The sequence below is a fragment of the Myotis myotis genome, unplaced genomic scaffold (assembly GCF_014108235.1).
Source record: "Myotis myotis isolate mMyoMyo1 unplaced genomic scaffold, mMyoMyo1.p scaffold_m19_p_11, whole genome shotgun sequence".
NCBI lineage: Eukaryota > Metazoa > Chordata > Mammalia > Chiroptera > Vespertilionidae > Myotis > Myotis myotis.
The window spans coordinates 11124561-11141227 of NW_023416315.1; the positions used below are offsets into that span (position 1 = coordinate 11124561).

Consider the following 16667-nt stretch of genomic DNA (forward strand, 5'->3'; position numbering starts at 1 on the left):
ACTAATTGGGAATTCCACTTTGTTCCCCAGACACACTTATTCCGGCCCCTTCAAAAAGGAAACAAGACTTTTAGAATAGTTTGAAAACCATTAGAAAATACAATCATTAAAGTTTTCAACAAAAATAATGACATTGATTGCAGATCCTGAGCTCTACCTATCATGGGGTTGTGTGTTTTCCATGTATGATTTCATTTACTTTTCAGAATGATGATGATGATCTCATTTTAAATACTAAGGAAACTGAAACTTAGACATAATTTATTCAAAGATATACAACTAGTAATAGTGTTGTGAATCAGGTTTTCTGACTTAAAGGGTTCTATAGTTTCTAAAGATAGTGAATAAAGAAGTTGAAATGAATTTGGAGGAATTCACTGTGAATTTTAAATGCCTATGCTATGTCTAACACAATGCTAGAATCTGATCTACTCACATCATAAAGAGATATACCAGGGAGATGTGTCAAACCCAATCAAAGTGTGTCCTAGAGCCAGCAGGCATGGCTCAGTGGTTGAGTATTGACCTATGAACCAGGAGGTCACAGTTCAACTCCCAGTCAGGGCACATGCCCGAGTTGCGGGCTTGATCCCCAGTGGAGGGTGTGCAGGAGGCAGCCGATCAATGATTCACTTTCATCATTGATGTTTCTATCTCTCTCTCCCTCTTCTTTCCTCTCTGAAATTAATAATATATATATTAATAATATATATTTTTTAAAGTGTCCTAGAGACACTGCGAGCATTTATTTGAATAAATGAGTGCCTCATCTACAGATAATTGCATCTGTAATTCTACAACTGACTAATGTACCCAAGATTACCAATATATAACTTTCCCAAATTATATTAGAGAAAAATGAAACAGATTTATTATTGAAAATATACTGAAAAGAAAATGCATTTTCATAATGTTACATAAATAGGTAAATTTTCCTTTTAGTGATTAGTGCCAATGGGTTCTATTTCAGCTATTTGAAAAAATAAAGGCTTTTCTCTAAGAAAATCAGAATGGCTTTTTCTTCTGCCTTTCTTATATCTTTTATTATCTTGAGATGACCAGTTAATTCCTTAGAAAGAGGTAAAGAGAACACAGAATGGGCCAGTAACTAGGGGGGGAAGGAAATACAGTGTTCAAGGGAGGAAACAAATTGAACTACATAGAATATGAGGTCCATTGGGAGGAAATTTGCCTTTTGGGTAGTTTCATCATATCTGACATAAACTGTAATAGAAAATACTTACAAATATATCAAAATAAGAAGAGTAGAAATCATATTGCACCACCTCCTTCTCTAACGTGTTCTCAATGCCTCCATTCACCTAGGAAGGAGAGTAAAAAGTAAAAACAAAAAGAGACTTATGTGTGAAAGTAATGCCAGAGAACATGTACAGAAGACAATTGATCAATGTTTCTCTCTCACAGTTATCTCTCTCTCTCTCTCTTTCTCTCTCTCTCTCTCTCTCTCATCAATAAACATATCCTTGGGTGAGAAAAAAAGAAAAGAAAATGAAGGAAGCAGATGAATTTTGCCTGGGAGGAAAGCCTTTTGGAAGAGTTTATCTTGTATTGTTGGTAAGACATGTAAACAGAACCAAGGCTTTGGGAGAAAACAGGTATGTTGGGTTAAATAAAATACATTAAAATTAATTTCACCTATTTACTTTTAGTTTTATTAAATAAATGTAGCAACTAGAAAACTTAAAATTACATATGAGGTTTGTATTATATTTCTATTGGGCAGTATTGATCTGGACCAGTGATTTTCAACCAGAGTGCTGCAAGAATTTTAAAAACATGCGGTGCCTGATTTAGTCAGAGGCACTGACTTCTTTTCCTTTAGATCGTCAAATAAAAAAAAAATTACAGCCCAAGCTGGTTTGGCTCAGTGGATAGAGTGTCCACCTGCAGACTGACGGGTCCAGTGTTCCATTCTGGTTAAGGGCACATGCCCAGATTGCGAGCTCGATCCCCAGTAGGGGGCGTGCAAGAGGCAGCCGATCAATGATTCTCTCTCATCATTGCTGTTTCTATTCTCTCTCCCTCTCCCTTCCTTTCTGAAATCAATAAAAATATATTTTAAAAAAATTATAACAGCCAACACAACAATAGCTGTCCTGTGTGAATGAATCAAAATTATACCTATTTTTTGGTCAGAATGGCAAAAAATGTATTTTTTTGGTGCACCACAGAATTTTACTAATTAGTTTATGTATGCCATGAGATTAAAAAAAAAAAAAAGGTTGAAAATCACTGATCTATATAACTAACTGCATAGGTCAAAATATAGACAAACCTCCAAATGGTTCTAAAATATTTTTATAACATGAATTCATAATCTCTTTGCAAAAAGGTAGAGTAAATAACATGCAAAATCTTAAGTATGGGAATCAGAAAAGGAGATGCAACATCTAAAATATATTCCAGAAGCATGCTACATTTTTATAGAGCAAGGATCAGCCATCTATTTTCTGAAAAGGGCCAGGGAATAAACATTTTTGCCTTTGCGGGACAGAAGGACTCTGTCACAAATACGCAACCACTCACATAAAAGCCAGCCATAGATAATAAGTAAACAAATGGGCAGGGCTATGTTCCAATAAAACTTTATTAACAAAAGCAGTCCAGCTGAATTTGACCCCTGGCTGTAGTGTGCCAATTCTCACTATAATACAAAACACCATGAATTCAAATTCCGAAATCCCAGACAAAATGAATTTTAAATTAACAAGGTTTGGTTTAAACAGTAAAGAAAAAGAAATGTCCAATTCAGCTGGAGATCAATATTGCCTCATTTGGGGGGAAAAAACAAAATCCACTGACTGAGACAGAAATGATATAAAAAAAAATAAGAAAACGGTTTTGCCTCTGGAAACAATTCTTATACTGCTATGGGGAAAAAACCACTTACATTTAACTCTATTATCCACAGTAATGTTACAAATAAGAGGTCAAAGGTGACAAACAAACAGAAAGTCCTCCTGACATCAGATATGCCTTTCTTTTCCCTTCCTTCATAGGATTCAATCCTGGCCATGAGCTGTGCAGGGTTGATGGAATGGACATCGCGCAAAGACGCGTGAGAGCTCTGGCTCCCTGTGAGAGCGTTCTCCATGTCTGCTGGCAGGGAGTTCATCCTGGAGGGGAGTTACAGGAGCCTTTTTCCAACCTCACCATCCCTAGAGAGCAGAGGCCTGAGGGGAATAAAAGAGGGACACCATGTGAGATCAGAGCTCACCCAACACCACAGCATCACCCCCGCCTCCATGCACTGTTTCTCTAATGGAGCACAGAGAGTCTTAACTGAGCACATTTATGTCTTGATGAAGCCATAAAGAGAAAGTGAAAGGAGAAGCAATTCTTAATGTTAACAATTTATACTACAGAATAGCTGCATGGAAAAGAATGGCAATAGAGAAGAATGCAAACTTACAGTGGTACAGGATCAAGACAGGATGTTAACCCCAACAAAAAGGTGTGCCCGGTAACCTGGAGAAGGCCCGCTGGTGAGCAAGCCAAGCCAGGTCTTTTGCTGTGCCAAGAAGAAAACCTCTACAATTCTGTCATCACCCACGGACTAGGAAAACTAACCGAATAGCTTCCCAGAGAGCATGTAACCAGAATGTGTAAACTACCTATAAAAATGTGTGCCCTAAAGAGGAATTGCTTTCCACCAAAGGTATCTAATAAACCAAAGTTCGTTTTCCCCCATCACCTCTTAATGAATAAGCATGTTTCGGGGCTTAACTTTAAAAAGAAATGCGCACACTGCAAAACGTTCAGCAACACATAAGCGCCCCACTGGTAATTGCAGTAGTTACACACTCCTGTAGGGAGATGCAGAACCTCCTCCCCCAAGGCCAGGATGTACTTCTATAGTAAAAGTTAAAGATTTATATGGTTGGACAAGCATGGGAAAAGGCATGTTCTTTTCACAGCAATTGGCAAGAGCACATTAGAATAGCTAGAACATGTAAACACATTTAACATCTCTGTATATACATCATGTTTGCTCACATTCTATTGGTCAAAGCATATTTCAAGGCCAAACCCAAAGGCAATAGAGCTGGGATGTATACTCCACCCAAGGAGGAAGAGTAGGTAAGTGAATATTTGTTGATTAATATTCCAATCTAGCACAGCTATCAATGTTCTAAATCACAGGTTGACAAACTATAGCCATATAGCCTGCAGGTTAAATATGGCCCACTGCCTGTTTTTGAATATCGAGTTTTATTAGACCACACCAGATCCACTCTTATTGCCTATGGATGCTTTCACACTAAGATGGCACACATAAATTGCTGCAACGGAGACCATATGGTTAGCAAAGCCTAAAATGTTTATTTTATTATCTGCATCTTTTTTCTAGAAAGAAGGACTACTTTTTTTATCAGCTTATCAAAGGGGACCAGGGTAAGACTGAGAGTTATTCAGATTAGGCTAATTGACAAATATTAATTTGCATGCTCTTAAACTTGTAATTCATTCTTATTTTCCACAGGCTGCTCTAGGGACACACTACAGTTTAGGTACAGATGGTCTTACCTTATGTTGGCTTATCTGAGGGCCACTTCAACAGTACTTACAGCATGAACACCTTATTCTCTTTCTTTTATTCCACACTACTAAAACTGGAGAAAAATTCTGCCCAATCTGTACTGGTTGCTTCCTAAATGATGACATCTTTCCCACATGAAAACAAAAATAAAAATTGTATTTTTAAGATCATTTATTAAATAGTGTGGACCAAATGGGGCCATGTATTAATCCTGACAAGCTCAGGAAAGGCCTACATGGTGGACTTACAAACTCAGAGATCTAAAGGAATCACATAGGATGGTCTGAAATTAAAACCTTTTAACTAAAAGCAGTTTATAGCAGGTAGTCATGTCCTAGGCTAGAATATGCCCTGACAAAAGTCAATCTTTACCTTAATTAAGCCTGTCTATTGTCTTTTTGCATCTACGATATCATTACTTTGGCATGTCAGGGTAACTTCCCTTTTACCAGACCCTCACGGCACAACCAATGCACCTGACAGAGAATAAAAATCCTCTTATTGTTATTGAGTTATTTGTTGACTGTTAACTATACTGTACCTTCCCTATGTAAAAGAAGCATGTGTCTACATTTTACTTTTTATCCAGTCCCAGAATTCCCACCTCACCCCGCCCCCTGCTATGCTTCCTCCAATCTCCCTAATCTATTACCAATGGATTTCATGTAGCCCACTTACGTTTTCTCTTTTGATTATAATGTATAGAATAAGATGCAAAACTGCCGTTCTCTGGGACATTTTCTTAATCCATTGTCCACAGTTTGGCTCAAATAAACTCACAAAATTTCTCTGCAGGTTTGAATGCTTCATATGTTGACGAAAGTTTACTGAGACCTTTAACAGACCACAAACTCCTTAATCTTGCCTAATCTAGCACATGGCCTAATTTTATCTACTTCTCCAGTACCACTTCACCACACTAAAAATCACAAACAGTTTCCTTAAAAAAAAAAAAAAAATCACATTCTCTGGAACCTCTGTTTCAATTTTTCTCTCTTCATGGAGTGCTACTCTCCTTACCTCTATGGCTCTTACTCTTCCTAACAGCCTTAATGCAAAGGTCCCTTCCTTAGGGAAACTTTTGATTCCTTCTACTCTTTCATCCATACCTATCAGAGAATAGTGTACGCCAAGCATGTCAAACTCAAAGGCTAACATGGGCCAAATGAACAAGGTTTAAGTTTATGTGGGCCACAAAAAAAACAAAAGCTTCAATTTTCATAGAACTGTAGGTTTATTTCTATAGAAGACATGCTGGATACAAAGGGCTGAAATAAATGAGTAATCGTTAACATAAAATAATAGAACATTTTAATAAATGTTGATGTAGGAGTTTAACCAGGTCATCAGCTTTCAGCACTGCTGGAGATGACAATGGAAGAGGAGCAGTAGAAGGTAACAAGAAGGTAACAACAGGCAGGGGATAATACTCCATTATAAAGACTCTGAATGAGATAGGAAGCCTTTGGGAGGTTTTCAGTAGAAGAGAAACATGATCCAGCTAAAACGTTAAGAGGCTCTCCAGCTGAGAACCATAGAAGTGGCGAGACCAGTTAGAGGACTATGGCAGTAATTCAAGAAGAGAGATGACAAACTGACTTAGTAGACTTGGGCTGTGGCAGTGCAGGTGGTGAGACTGATCGGCTCTAAATACAGAGCCAGAAGCATTTTGTGATGGGATGGATAAGGGGATGGGATAAAGGAAGGACTGAGGGAAAACTGCTAGGTCTATAGTCTGAGGAAACGGAAAGATAGAGTTATGTACTGAAATGAAGAAGATAGAGAGGGGCAACTTTGAAGAAGAACATCAGTTTAGTTTGGACATATGAAGTATGTGATGCTTTTTAATATTCAAGTGGGAACAAAGTAAGTGGTTGGACATAAGTCAGGAGTTCAGTGGAGAGGTGTGAGCTAGAGGTAGAAATTTGGGAACAGATAGATGGAACTTAAAGCCTTGAGCTATTAATTGTTGTAGTAAGTGCTAATTGCTTGTAGTAAGCGCAAGCAATTTTCAAACGCTCTCTATTCTCAGGACAGAACTGGCAAGCTTACTGATTTAGATCTGAAAATCATTAATGCCTCAAGGCAGCGAGCTCACTGCTCTCCCAGGAAGAGAAGGTGGCTAAAAGTGTACACTTCTTTTAGTAACTACTTTCTTCATCTTAAAGACTAGAATTAAAAATGTGTTTATCACACATTCTTCATAGCCTCCCTAGACCGACCTTCTCTATACAGACAAAACAGAAGATACATTCCAAGGAGCCCACCAGTAAGTAGATAGCAAAGCTGCCAAGGTGGCTATTCAGAGTCAAACAACACAAGACTTCTCTACAGATGAGGGATCCTGAAAGTGTCACTTTAATTGACAGAGCAATCTTCTCCTCACTGCTCCTGTGGTGGCCCTATAGCTGGTAGAAGTAGCACACTGATGACAATGCTAGGTTAGACATAAATCGACTGTCCCTGGAGTTTTCCAAGGCCAACTTCCTATTTCAGAAACTAGAGCAAGTCAATAAAAGGGAATGCTATTCACATACTTGCCCAGGAATATCTAACCAACAGGCAGAAGTTACATATATTGTACTTTGATATACAAGGATGATACAAAGTTTATATAAAAAAAATACTAATGTCTACTATGAAGGAAGGGTTGAGGTCCAAAGCTTGGTGCATGTGACAGATAAGGAAATCCCCAAATCTTAATGCCTTGATTTAAAAAATATCAGTAGTCAGTACCCTAGTCTTTTTTCATCAGACTTCATCACACAAGAAACCAGACCCTCAAGATATCAGCATCAGATGACTTTTTCAACCTAGCTCATGATGCAGAAAACAGAATCACCTCAACATAGACTCAATGCAACTATAGGGTAATATATCCAGAAAACAGATCATGAATTATAGCCTAATAATGAGAAAGGGTTCAGATATCACAAAAGTAGTAGTAGGGCTGAAACTGGACAACCAATGGGTACAGGCTGGCTGTCACTACCTGAGCCAATTAAGCAGAAACAGGGCTGAATCATACATGAGCGTTTGTTCCATTAATGCTGGCGCTATGGGAGAGCCTCAGGTCATCCGTGAAAATCTGCCTGGCACCCTCATAAGCCAGCTGCTTACATTGGGTAAGACAAAGATTACATGAGGAAGTAGGCAAAAGGAATAAGAATGGGTATAACAGTTACAGGTTACAGGCAATACAGGGCAGGGACTCCACTGTTTGGAAAACAAGGTTACTAATCTTTCCATCATAGACTGCACTCCAAGGTTGACTTCCAGGTCCCAGGGGCATAAACTCCCAGCCAGGTTAGAATGTGCTTTCTTTAATCAGAACAAAGCAATCACAGTTAACAGAGTATGACTAATATTTCTTAAATAACCAATCCCCAATATTTTATTTCTGCCCCTAACAGGGCCCTTTTTCAGATCACAGGTTCTCAATGAAGATTTGAAACTAACTCCAATCTCAAGAAATTTGCTCTCAAATTATTTAATAACAGGTAAGCACTTAGAAGTCAAAAAGGAAAGCAGTAAGGCCAGCAGGAGTTCCTCTGCTACTAAAATGTAGGCAGAGAGCCTGGTCAGTCAAAGAGAGTTAAACCCAGACTCAGCTGTCTAAAGGCTGTTGTGGACAAAGGGGGCCACATGCTAACCCCTTTTTGTTCAAAGTGTGATGGATGGCCAGCTTTAATTCTCACTCTTTTGACATAAACACTAGTCTAGAAGCCCCAGCCCAATCATCCTCATTTCCTGAGCCTTCAAAGAAGGAAACTCGCCCTCCACACAGAATCAAATGAATGTACACTTCTCTATAATCTCACATTGCTACAAAGTCTACACAGAAAAAAACTGCAAACTGATAGCCTGGAGTCAAAGGTTATCCATATACAGGTCCAGAGTTGTCTGTCTGTTGGCTTGAATTGTGTGTGTGTGTGTGTGTGTGTGTGTGTGTGTGTGTGTGTGTGTGTATTGATTTCAGAGAGGAAGGGAGAGGGAGAGAAACATCAATGATGAGAATCATAGATTAGCTGCCTTCTGCATGCCCCCGACTGGGGATGGAACTGCAATTTAGGCATGTGCCCAGATGGGGAATCGAACTGTGACCTCCTGGTTCATAGGTTGAAGCTCAACCACTGAGCAACACTGGCCGGGCTTAAATTTTGTTTTTTAAATATCTAATTATTTGCCAATATTAAAAGATGAGAGTTTTTCACACAAAGAAAATCCAGATTTCCAGAAACAGGTAATTCTGGCAATACTCTCCAGTTCGCCAATTTGCCACCTAACCCTCTCATTTATGTCCAGTCCCGCCTGGTCCCTGTTGGCATTTGTTTTGTTTCCTGTGTGGATGAAAAAGGGGCCACATGCTAACCTGACTAACTCAGGGAAGGCCTGCATGGAGGCCTTGGAAACTCAAGAAACCTAAAGTAACCACAAAGGATGGTCTGAAATTAAAGCCTTTAGTTTAAAAGCAGCTTATAGTGGGTAGATATGTCCTAGACCAGTATCTTCCCTGATAAAGGTCAACTTTGATCTCTACTAAGCCTACTGTCTTTTTGCATCTAGATAACATACCTGTGGAATATCAGGATAACTTGTAACTTCCCTTTTTTCCGGACCCCTCAGGGCACAAACAGTACCAGCAAGGAAACCGCAAATTCCCTCATGGTTGTTATCCTGTCAATTGTCAACTGCTAACCATTCTGTGCCCACCCATGTAAAAGAAGCATGTGGCTATCATTTTACTTTTTATCCAATCCCAGAGGTTCCGCTCTCCCCTTGGCTTTCTCCCGCCTCCCCTCATCTATCACCAATGGATTTCATGTAACCCACTTATATCTCTCCCTTTGATGTATAAAAAAGGGGAAAAACCACCATTCTCCACAGTATTATCCCAATACGTTGAGATTCTGCTTCCTGACAATTGTTAACAGTTTGGTTCAAATAAACTCACAAAAATTCTTTACAGGTTTGGATGCTTCTTATGTTAACACCTGTTTACATACATGGGTCTTCAGATCCCTAGTAGTTGGTGCCCAGTCTGAGCTGGTTGCATTTAGACCAGGGTTCCAAAAGAAACGATGCCTAGTTTCACATCTGGTATTATGTTTACTAACTGTGTAACCTTACAAATTACTTAACTTCTCTATGCCTCAGCTTCTCCTTTTAGTAAATGGGAACAATAGTAATACACCTTATCTCAAAGATTGTTAGGAGGAATCTATAATAATAAAAGCGTAATATGCTAATTGGACTGGGCAGCTGAATGAACTTCTGGACATCATTCTGGACGTCCTTCCAAAGCAGCAGTGGTGGGGGCCAAGGAAGAGTGGTTAGGAGCGATCAGGCAGGCAGGCGAGCAGTTAGGGGTGATCAGGCAGATAGGCAAGCGGTTAGGGGCAATCAGGCAGGCAGGCAGAGGGGTTAGGGGCAATCAGGCAGGCAGGCAGAGTGGTTAGGGGTGATCAGGCAGGCAGGCAGAGTGGTTAGGGGTGATCAGGCAGGCAGGCAGAGGGGTTAGGAGACAGCGGTCCCGGATTGTGAGAGGGATGTCCGACTGCCAGTTTAGTCGGACATCCCCCGAGGGGTCCCGGATTGCGAGAGGGTGCAGGCCAGGCTGAGGGGGACTCCCCCCCCCCCCCCCACACACACACCTGCCGTGCACAAATTTCGTGCAATGGGTCTCTAGTAAGTTTATATAAAGCAGTGGTTCTCAAGGTGTCGGAGGCTGGGGAAACATTTCCCATTGTCACAATTTGGGGAGGTGCCCCTGGCATCTAGTGGGTAGAGCTCAGGGACTCTGTTAAATATCCTACAAAGCACAGGACAGCCCCACAACAAAGAAGTATCCAAAATGTCAATAGCGCCGAGGATGAGAAATTCGGGCAAAGCACTTACAAGAGCACCTGGCACAGAGGTCGCCCTCTCTCTGTGTTGATTATCAATAATGACAAAAGCAAATCCTGGCTGGTGTTCCCACCTCAGCTTATGAAACATGTAATAGCTCGAGAGCTGCTTGTGTTACCTTTGATGAATTCTACTACCATACAAATAGGGAAATGTACTTAAAATTCTCTGGTTCCACATCATTAATCCAACAGGCAAGTGATTAATTAAAAAAAATAATTATGAGAATACATTTTCTTGAAACAAAAAAGCAGATAAGAATATACTTTGGCAAACAATAATGCACAGTACAGTGGGGCCTTGACTTACGAGTGTCCCGACTAACGAGTTTTTCAAGATACGAGCCGTCTCTCGCCGATTTTTTGCTTTGAGTTGCGAGCTAAAATTCCAGTTACGAGCCAGCTTCAGATACCCCACCGCTAGTTGGCGCAGCGAACGTCACAGTGAACGCCACATCAGCCCAGCATCACGTGTCTCATTCGTTCACTTTTTGATTTGACATACGAGTAATTTGAGTTATGAGCTCCGTCATGGAACGAATTAAACTCGTAAGTCAAGGCCCCACTGTATTTGAAAAGTATAATGTTCTAGAAAATACAAGACACAGAAACTTGTGATTACCACAATGTATAAGGCACTAAGCCAAATTTTTCAAAATCCAAGTTTAATGGGTTGAGGATGCCCACCAGTCCCAATATATTTTTTGGAAAACTAATGAGAGGGGAAGTGGAAGAGAAGCCTTTGAACTATACAGGGGTCTACCAAACCTGACACTACCCCCATGCCTGCCCAGGAAGATCCTTGGTTAGAGGCCCTGCTTTGATCTTGAGTCACCACCAAGAGGTTATCTTCCAGATCCAGGTCAACGCACAAGAAAAGCAAGCAAAACAGTCTGGAAACGACTGAGCTGTGCTGATAAACTTGTGAGAGGCTTTCAGGAGTTCTGATGTACCACACTGGAGCCAACAGATGGCCTGCACAAGCTCCTGCTGCTGTGAACCAGGGGTCCTGACCAGGCTTCTTAGCCCAACACTGCAGGGGTCTCCGGCTAGTCTCTCTGTGCCTGCATTTTCTTATCTTTAATATTAAAAAGCGGAATCGGCCCTGCCCATCTTGGCTCGGTGGGTAGAGCATTGGCCTGCGGATTGAAGGGTCCCAGGTTCGATTCTGGCCAAGGGCACATGCCTGGGTTGCAGACTTGATTCCCAGTGTGGGGTGTGCAGGAGGCAGCCAATCAATGATTCTCTCTCATCATTGATGTTTCTCTCTCTCCTCCCTTCCTCTTTGAAATCAATATAGAAATATATTTTTTTTAAAGTGGAATCGCTGTTATTTTTTTTCTGACACTATAAACACACACAACATTGATTTTTATTTGCGACAATCTCTCTTCAACACTTACAACCCAAAGATTTGAGTTCCTCCCAAGGGACCCCTTGTTAACTATAGAAGTCAGAGCCTTAACTGAAACAGGAAAGAGTCTGTATGATTCAAAGCCAAGAAAGCATCTCAGTGCTTCTCTCAAAGATGAGGAATAAACGCAGGAATAAAACTAAAGGGCTCTACAATCTACAAAAAACTTTGCATGTATAACATGAATTAAGTCTCTTTTAAGTTCAAGCTAACATCTATTTGAGCACCCATGAATAAAACAGTGCATTACCAAAGGTATCAAGATTGGTAACCTGTGCAGAGAAAATCTCCCAAAAGTGCTGTGAAAAGGAAGGCTTCCATTAAGGAGACATGGGAAATATCTCATTGAGAGAGTAGCATAGATGGATGCAGATGGACAGGGAGAACTTTGGCTGGATTTGTCCATCTAGAAGGCATTCCAGGCTGCGAGCAGAGTACCAACAATGGCACTGAAGTTGGAGGAAAGGCCAGGAGTGCATTTTGGGGTTCAGGGGTCCTAGTGGAAGAAGGGCACTATGATTTGAAGCCAAATCACAACAGTCTTGATCATCAGAATGGGATTTAGTTGCATGAATGATCTTACAGGACAGAGATACCAGGACAAAATATCCAGTAGATGGCTTAAAGATCAAAAGCTCTCTTTTGCCTAAATTTAAATTTCTTCCAACATTTAAGAAAAAAGGTGCTAATCCATTAACATTATTCTAATTGACTAATGAAAAAAGCTTCCCATACTTGTAAGCATAAGGTTAAAGGGAAAACAGTAACAACTTTAAAGTCCCTTTCAAAGATTTGTGAAATAAAAAAATTAAATATTAAAGTTATTTGAAATGACTTTCTACTAACAGAAACCAAAGATTCATCCAGAAAGCTTATACTTGTTTAATGCTTAGAAAAGGGAAGGAAAATAAAACAAAGGATTTCTTTTAGCCCCCCAAAGCAGCACTTTTTAATCTTTTAAAAATGACCTTGTATAAGTTTATGGACATTGGAATGCTATGTTTTTATATATACAGAAACCCCCTGTGGTGAAATTTTCAAAACGCATTTGGCTGAAAATCGGCAGGGGGAGGATTTGGCATCAGTTATGTCTTGAAAATCACTAAACATCTATACATCTCCACAGCCCAGCTTTCAACTGAGAGTACTGAATCATGATCTCTAAATGCCATTTTATAAAATATAATGTGAAATAATAGCGATTTGTAGCAGCTGTTACATACTCAGGAAAGCAGCAAAGTAACATGGATTAGGCTTTGGGGACGGGTTAATTGGGGTGTTCAAATCTATACTCCCTCAGTATTAGCTAGGTCTAGGTTTCCTTTTCCATAAAGAAGGGATAATATTTACCTTCCCAATATGTTGGAAGAATTAAAATGTATGTAACATGCCTGGAACACGGCAGGCACCAAATGAAGGCAGACATTAAGTCTCTAATTAATGGAAAATGGTTATTAACTTCATCAACGCAGTTTCCAAGAACTCCGCTTGGAGAAGAGCAGGGATTAACTTCCAGTCCTTTCCCAAGAGTGAGAACATAAATGATACTAGAGAGGACTCATGGTTGGCAATAGGAAGGATAGAACCAGGAAGCTGAAGACAAGCAGAGGCTCAGAGTCCTGCACATAGTAACAGTGAACAGGGAAGAAACATCTTGGGACAGAGTGCTTGAGGGAAGAAGACATTTTTTCTTTAAGAAAGAGGACCTCGAGTGAAAAAAAGATATAATGGATTATTGCAATGACTTCATAACCAAAATAAAGCAGAGAGATGGTCAGAGTCTATCACCATCCCTAAAGAAAACAAAGAGGGCTCTGGCAATACACAAATCCTATTTCCTTTGTCTGTTTGATGACCCGGCTCCTGTCCATCTCTTGAGTGTCTTCTCCTTCCGCTGTCCTTCCCTTCACTCTTCCCTAGGTTCACTTCACTCGTCACATGGCTTCTCTTCTATCTCTGGAACTTGCCTAGCACATTTTTCCTTTAGCTCTTCTGCACATCTGCCTGGAAACTTCCAGCAGAGCTTGCCATGGCTGACTCATTCTAAAATTCAGGTCTCACTCAAACTGTCACTTCTTCAAGCAAGTCTTCACTGACCACCATACCTAAATTTCCCCCCATATCCCAGTCACACTCTAGTCTTTTTTTCTGGCATTTATCATTATCTAAAATTGACGTTTTTACAAAATATATATTCTTATTGATTTCAAAGAGGAAGGGAGAGGGCAAGATAGAAACATCAATGATGAGAGAGAATCATTGATTGGTGCCTCCTGAATGCCCCCAGCCCTGGGGACTGACCCAGCAACCCGGGCATGTGGCCTGACCGGGAATCGAACCGTGACCTCCTGGTTCAGAGGTCCACGCTCAACCACTGAGTCACGCAGGCCGGGCTCAAGTTGTCATTTGTGTTTACATGTTTATTGCATCTCCACCAAAAGCTAAGGTCTTTGAAGGCAAAAACCTTACATACATTTTTCAGCACTCAGTTGCCAACACCTAAAACAAAGTGTGGCATAGATGATACACTCATCAGATAAACTTATCCAAAGAATAAATTCAAATGATATTACCATCCTTCTGTGGACACAAGTTAGAAAAAGTCCCCGGAAATGGCTTCAGTTTCATTTCTTTAATGCAGTTTTATGCAATAATGCAGTCTTAAAAGATCAATGTTTGAGACAGCAAGATTTAAAGAGAATAAATCCTTCAGGATCGTAGAAAATATGTATGTGTGCATATAGTACGTGATATGTTTTTACTTTATGAATAAAGCGACAGTACCGTAAGTTTTGTGAGATCCTGCTTCTAGAAGGAGAGGGTATCTGAGTAGATGGGTAATACAGAAATTATCATTCAGAACCCTTCTCAACAGAGTTCAGAGATAAACAAACCGAGTTAATTCCACTATGTCTGAGCGGTGAGACCTGTTACTTTACCTTGCTAAACTTAACCAAGTGATGAATTCAGTGATTCCATGTGAAATAAAGACAAGTGACCTGATGAAAAATTGGCACATTAAGGGAATGGTAAGACAAGTTCATGTTTGAACTAAAAGAAGAAAAAAGAAAAAAAACACGAAAAAAAAACAAAAACCCTTGCTAATCCTAAACGAAAGTAAGCATGCTAATGAGATTTTGAAATATGGCCAGGTGCCCATCAGTGAGCAAAGCAGTGAACTAAACCACAGCCAACTCATCCATGACTTGTGCTTTCATTTCTAAGTGTTGTGTCGAACACAGCTTTTTGACTGAAGAATATCAGATGCCGGTTACACTTGCCTGTATAACCCGGGCATCACCCCGTCACCATTCTTGGTGGCTCTGGAGGGCCCACAGCGCCCACATGAGGCTGGACCCCACCGGAGACTCCCCTGGGTCTGCAGGGTGGAGGAATGGAGACCTCGCTCCTGCAAACAGCCCCCGAATCCCCGCCCAGGCCCCAGATGAAAACGGGCTAACACGCTGCAACTTCACTTTCGCGGATCTTTTATAAACAGAGCCTGCCTAGCCCAGCCTCCTCCGCCTCCTCCGCCTCCTCTGCCTCCGCCTCCTCCGCCTCCTCCTCTCCGGGGGGGCGCAGCAAACAGCTGGATGCTCGGGCTGCGGCCTCCGTCGGCGGGGCTCCGGTGAGCCCCCGGGAGGTCATCTGAGCCCGGCTGACTCAGTGTTCCAATCTGTCAAATAGGATGACGAGAAACCCAGCCTACCTCATGGGGTGGTCCGGGCCTGCTGCCCCAGGCTGGCCCAGGGACCACAACTCCGTGGTCGCGCCCGTGGGGGGCCTCGCGAGCAGAGGGGCGGGCTCTGCAGGGCGGGACCCTGGATCGAGCCCCGCAGGCGAGGCGCAGCCCACCGCCGGCCGCCAGCCGCCCGAACCTCCACGATTACCCGGCTCCTGACGTCAGCACGCTGACGTAGACGCACGGAGTCCGCAAGTCGCCCTAGGGACCAAAGACCCGGCTGGGGCCCGAGTGTCGTAGTAGGCTCACTGATTGGTAAGTATGTATGTCAATCATCAGTCTGCCCAATAAGCGAGGCGGAAAGGCGAAAGAGGGCGGGCTTATCTGCCCCCAGGAGAGGGTGGGAATTTGGAACTCCGGCGTTGAGGGCCAGCGCTGGTTGCACTTGACCCAATCCGGTGCCTCTCGGTTTTACTAAGCAGACGCTTCCCCACCGTCATCAATTTTGCTTCTTCCGCCTTGAAAATCATATCGGGACTAGATTTCAGGGCCCGTGAGCGCCTCGCACTAAGCTCTACAGGAATGAAAAAGTGGGACATTTTTTTTGTTGTTCTAGCTTCACCTCCGTTTTGAATCATCTAGGCCAGTGGTTCTCAACCTTCCTAATGCCGCGACCCTTTCATACAGGTCCTCATGTTGTGGTGACCCCCAACCATAAAATTATTTTCGTTGCTACTTCATAACTGTAATTTTGCTACTGTTATGAATCGTCATGTAAATATCTGATATGCAGGATGTATTTTCATTGTTACAAATTGAACATAATGAAAGCACAGTGATTAATCACAAAAACAATATGTAATTTTATGTGTGTTTTCTGATGGTCTTAGGCGACCCCTGTGAAAGGGTCGTTCGACCCCCAAAGGGGTCTCGACCCACAGGTTGAGAACCGCTGCTCTAGACCTATTTAGGAGACCTTTCTCTGAGCTCCTATCACATAGCTGACACCAAGATCTTCATAATAGTCACATTTAATTATGTTTTCCTAGGAGATTGGGCATTTTTTAATTATTGTTTTAAGTTAAGTTATCTATATATTTTAAT

General features: G+C 41.4%; 1 protein-coding gene across 1 annotated transcript in view; it reads right to left on the minus strand.

The window, feature by feature from the left end:
* Positions 1-15805, minus strand: part of STARD3NL (STARD3 N-terminal like) — a 34469-nt gene extending 18664 nt beyond the window's left edge. Inside the window, exons 1-3 of the mRNA XM_036327457.1 lie at positions 15591-15805; positions 2912-3194; positions 1245-1322 (exon numbers count right to left, since the gene is read on the minus strand). Coding sequence (XP_036183350.1) covers positions 1245-1322; positions 2912-3136 — 303 coding nt within the window. The 5' untranslated portion in view covers positions 3137-3194; positions 15591-15805. The remainder of the gene's footprint in view (positions 1-1244; positions 1323-2911; positions 3195-15590) is intronic.
* Positions 15806-16667: the final 862 nt, after the last annotated feature.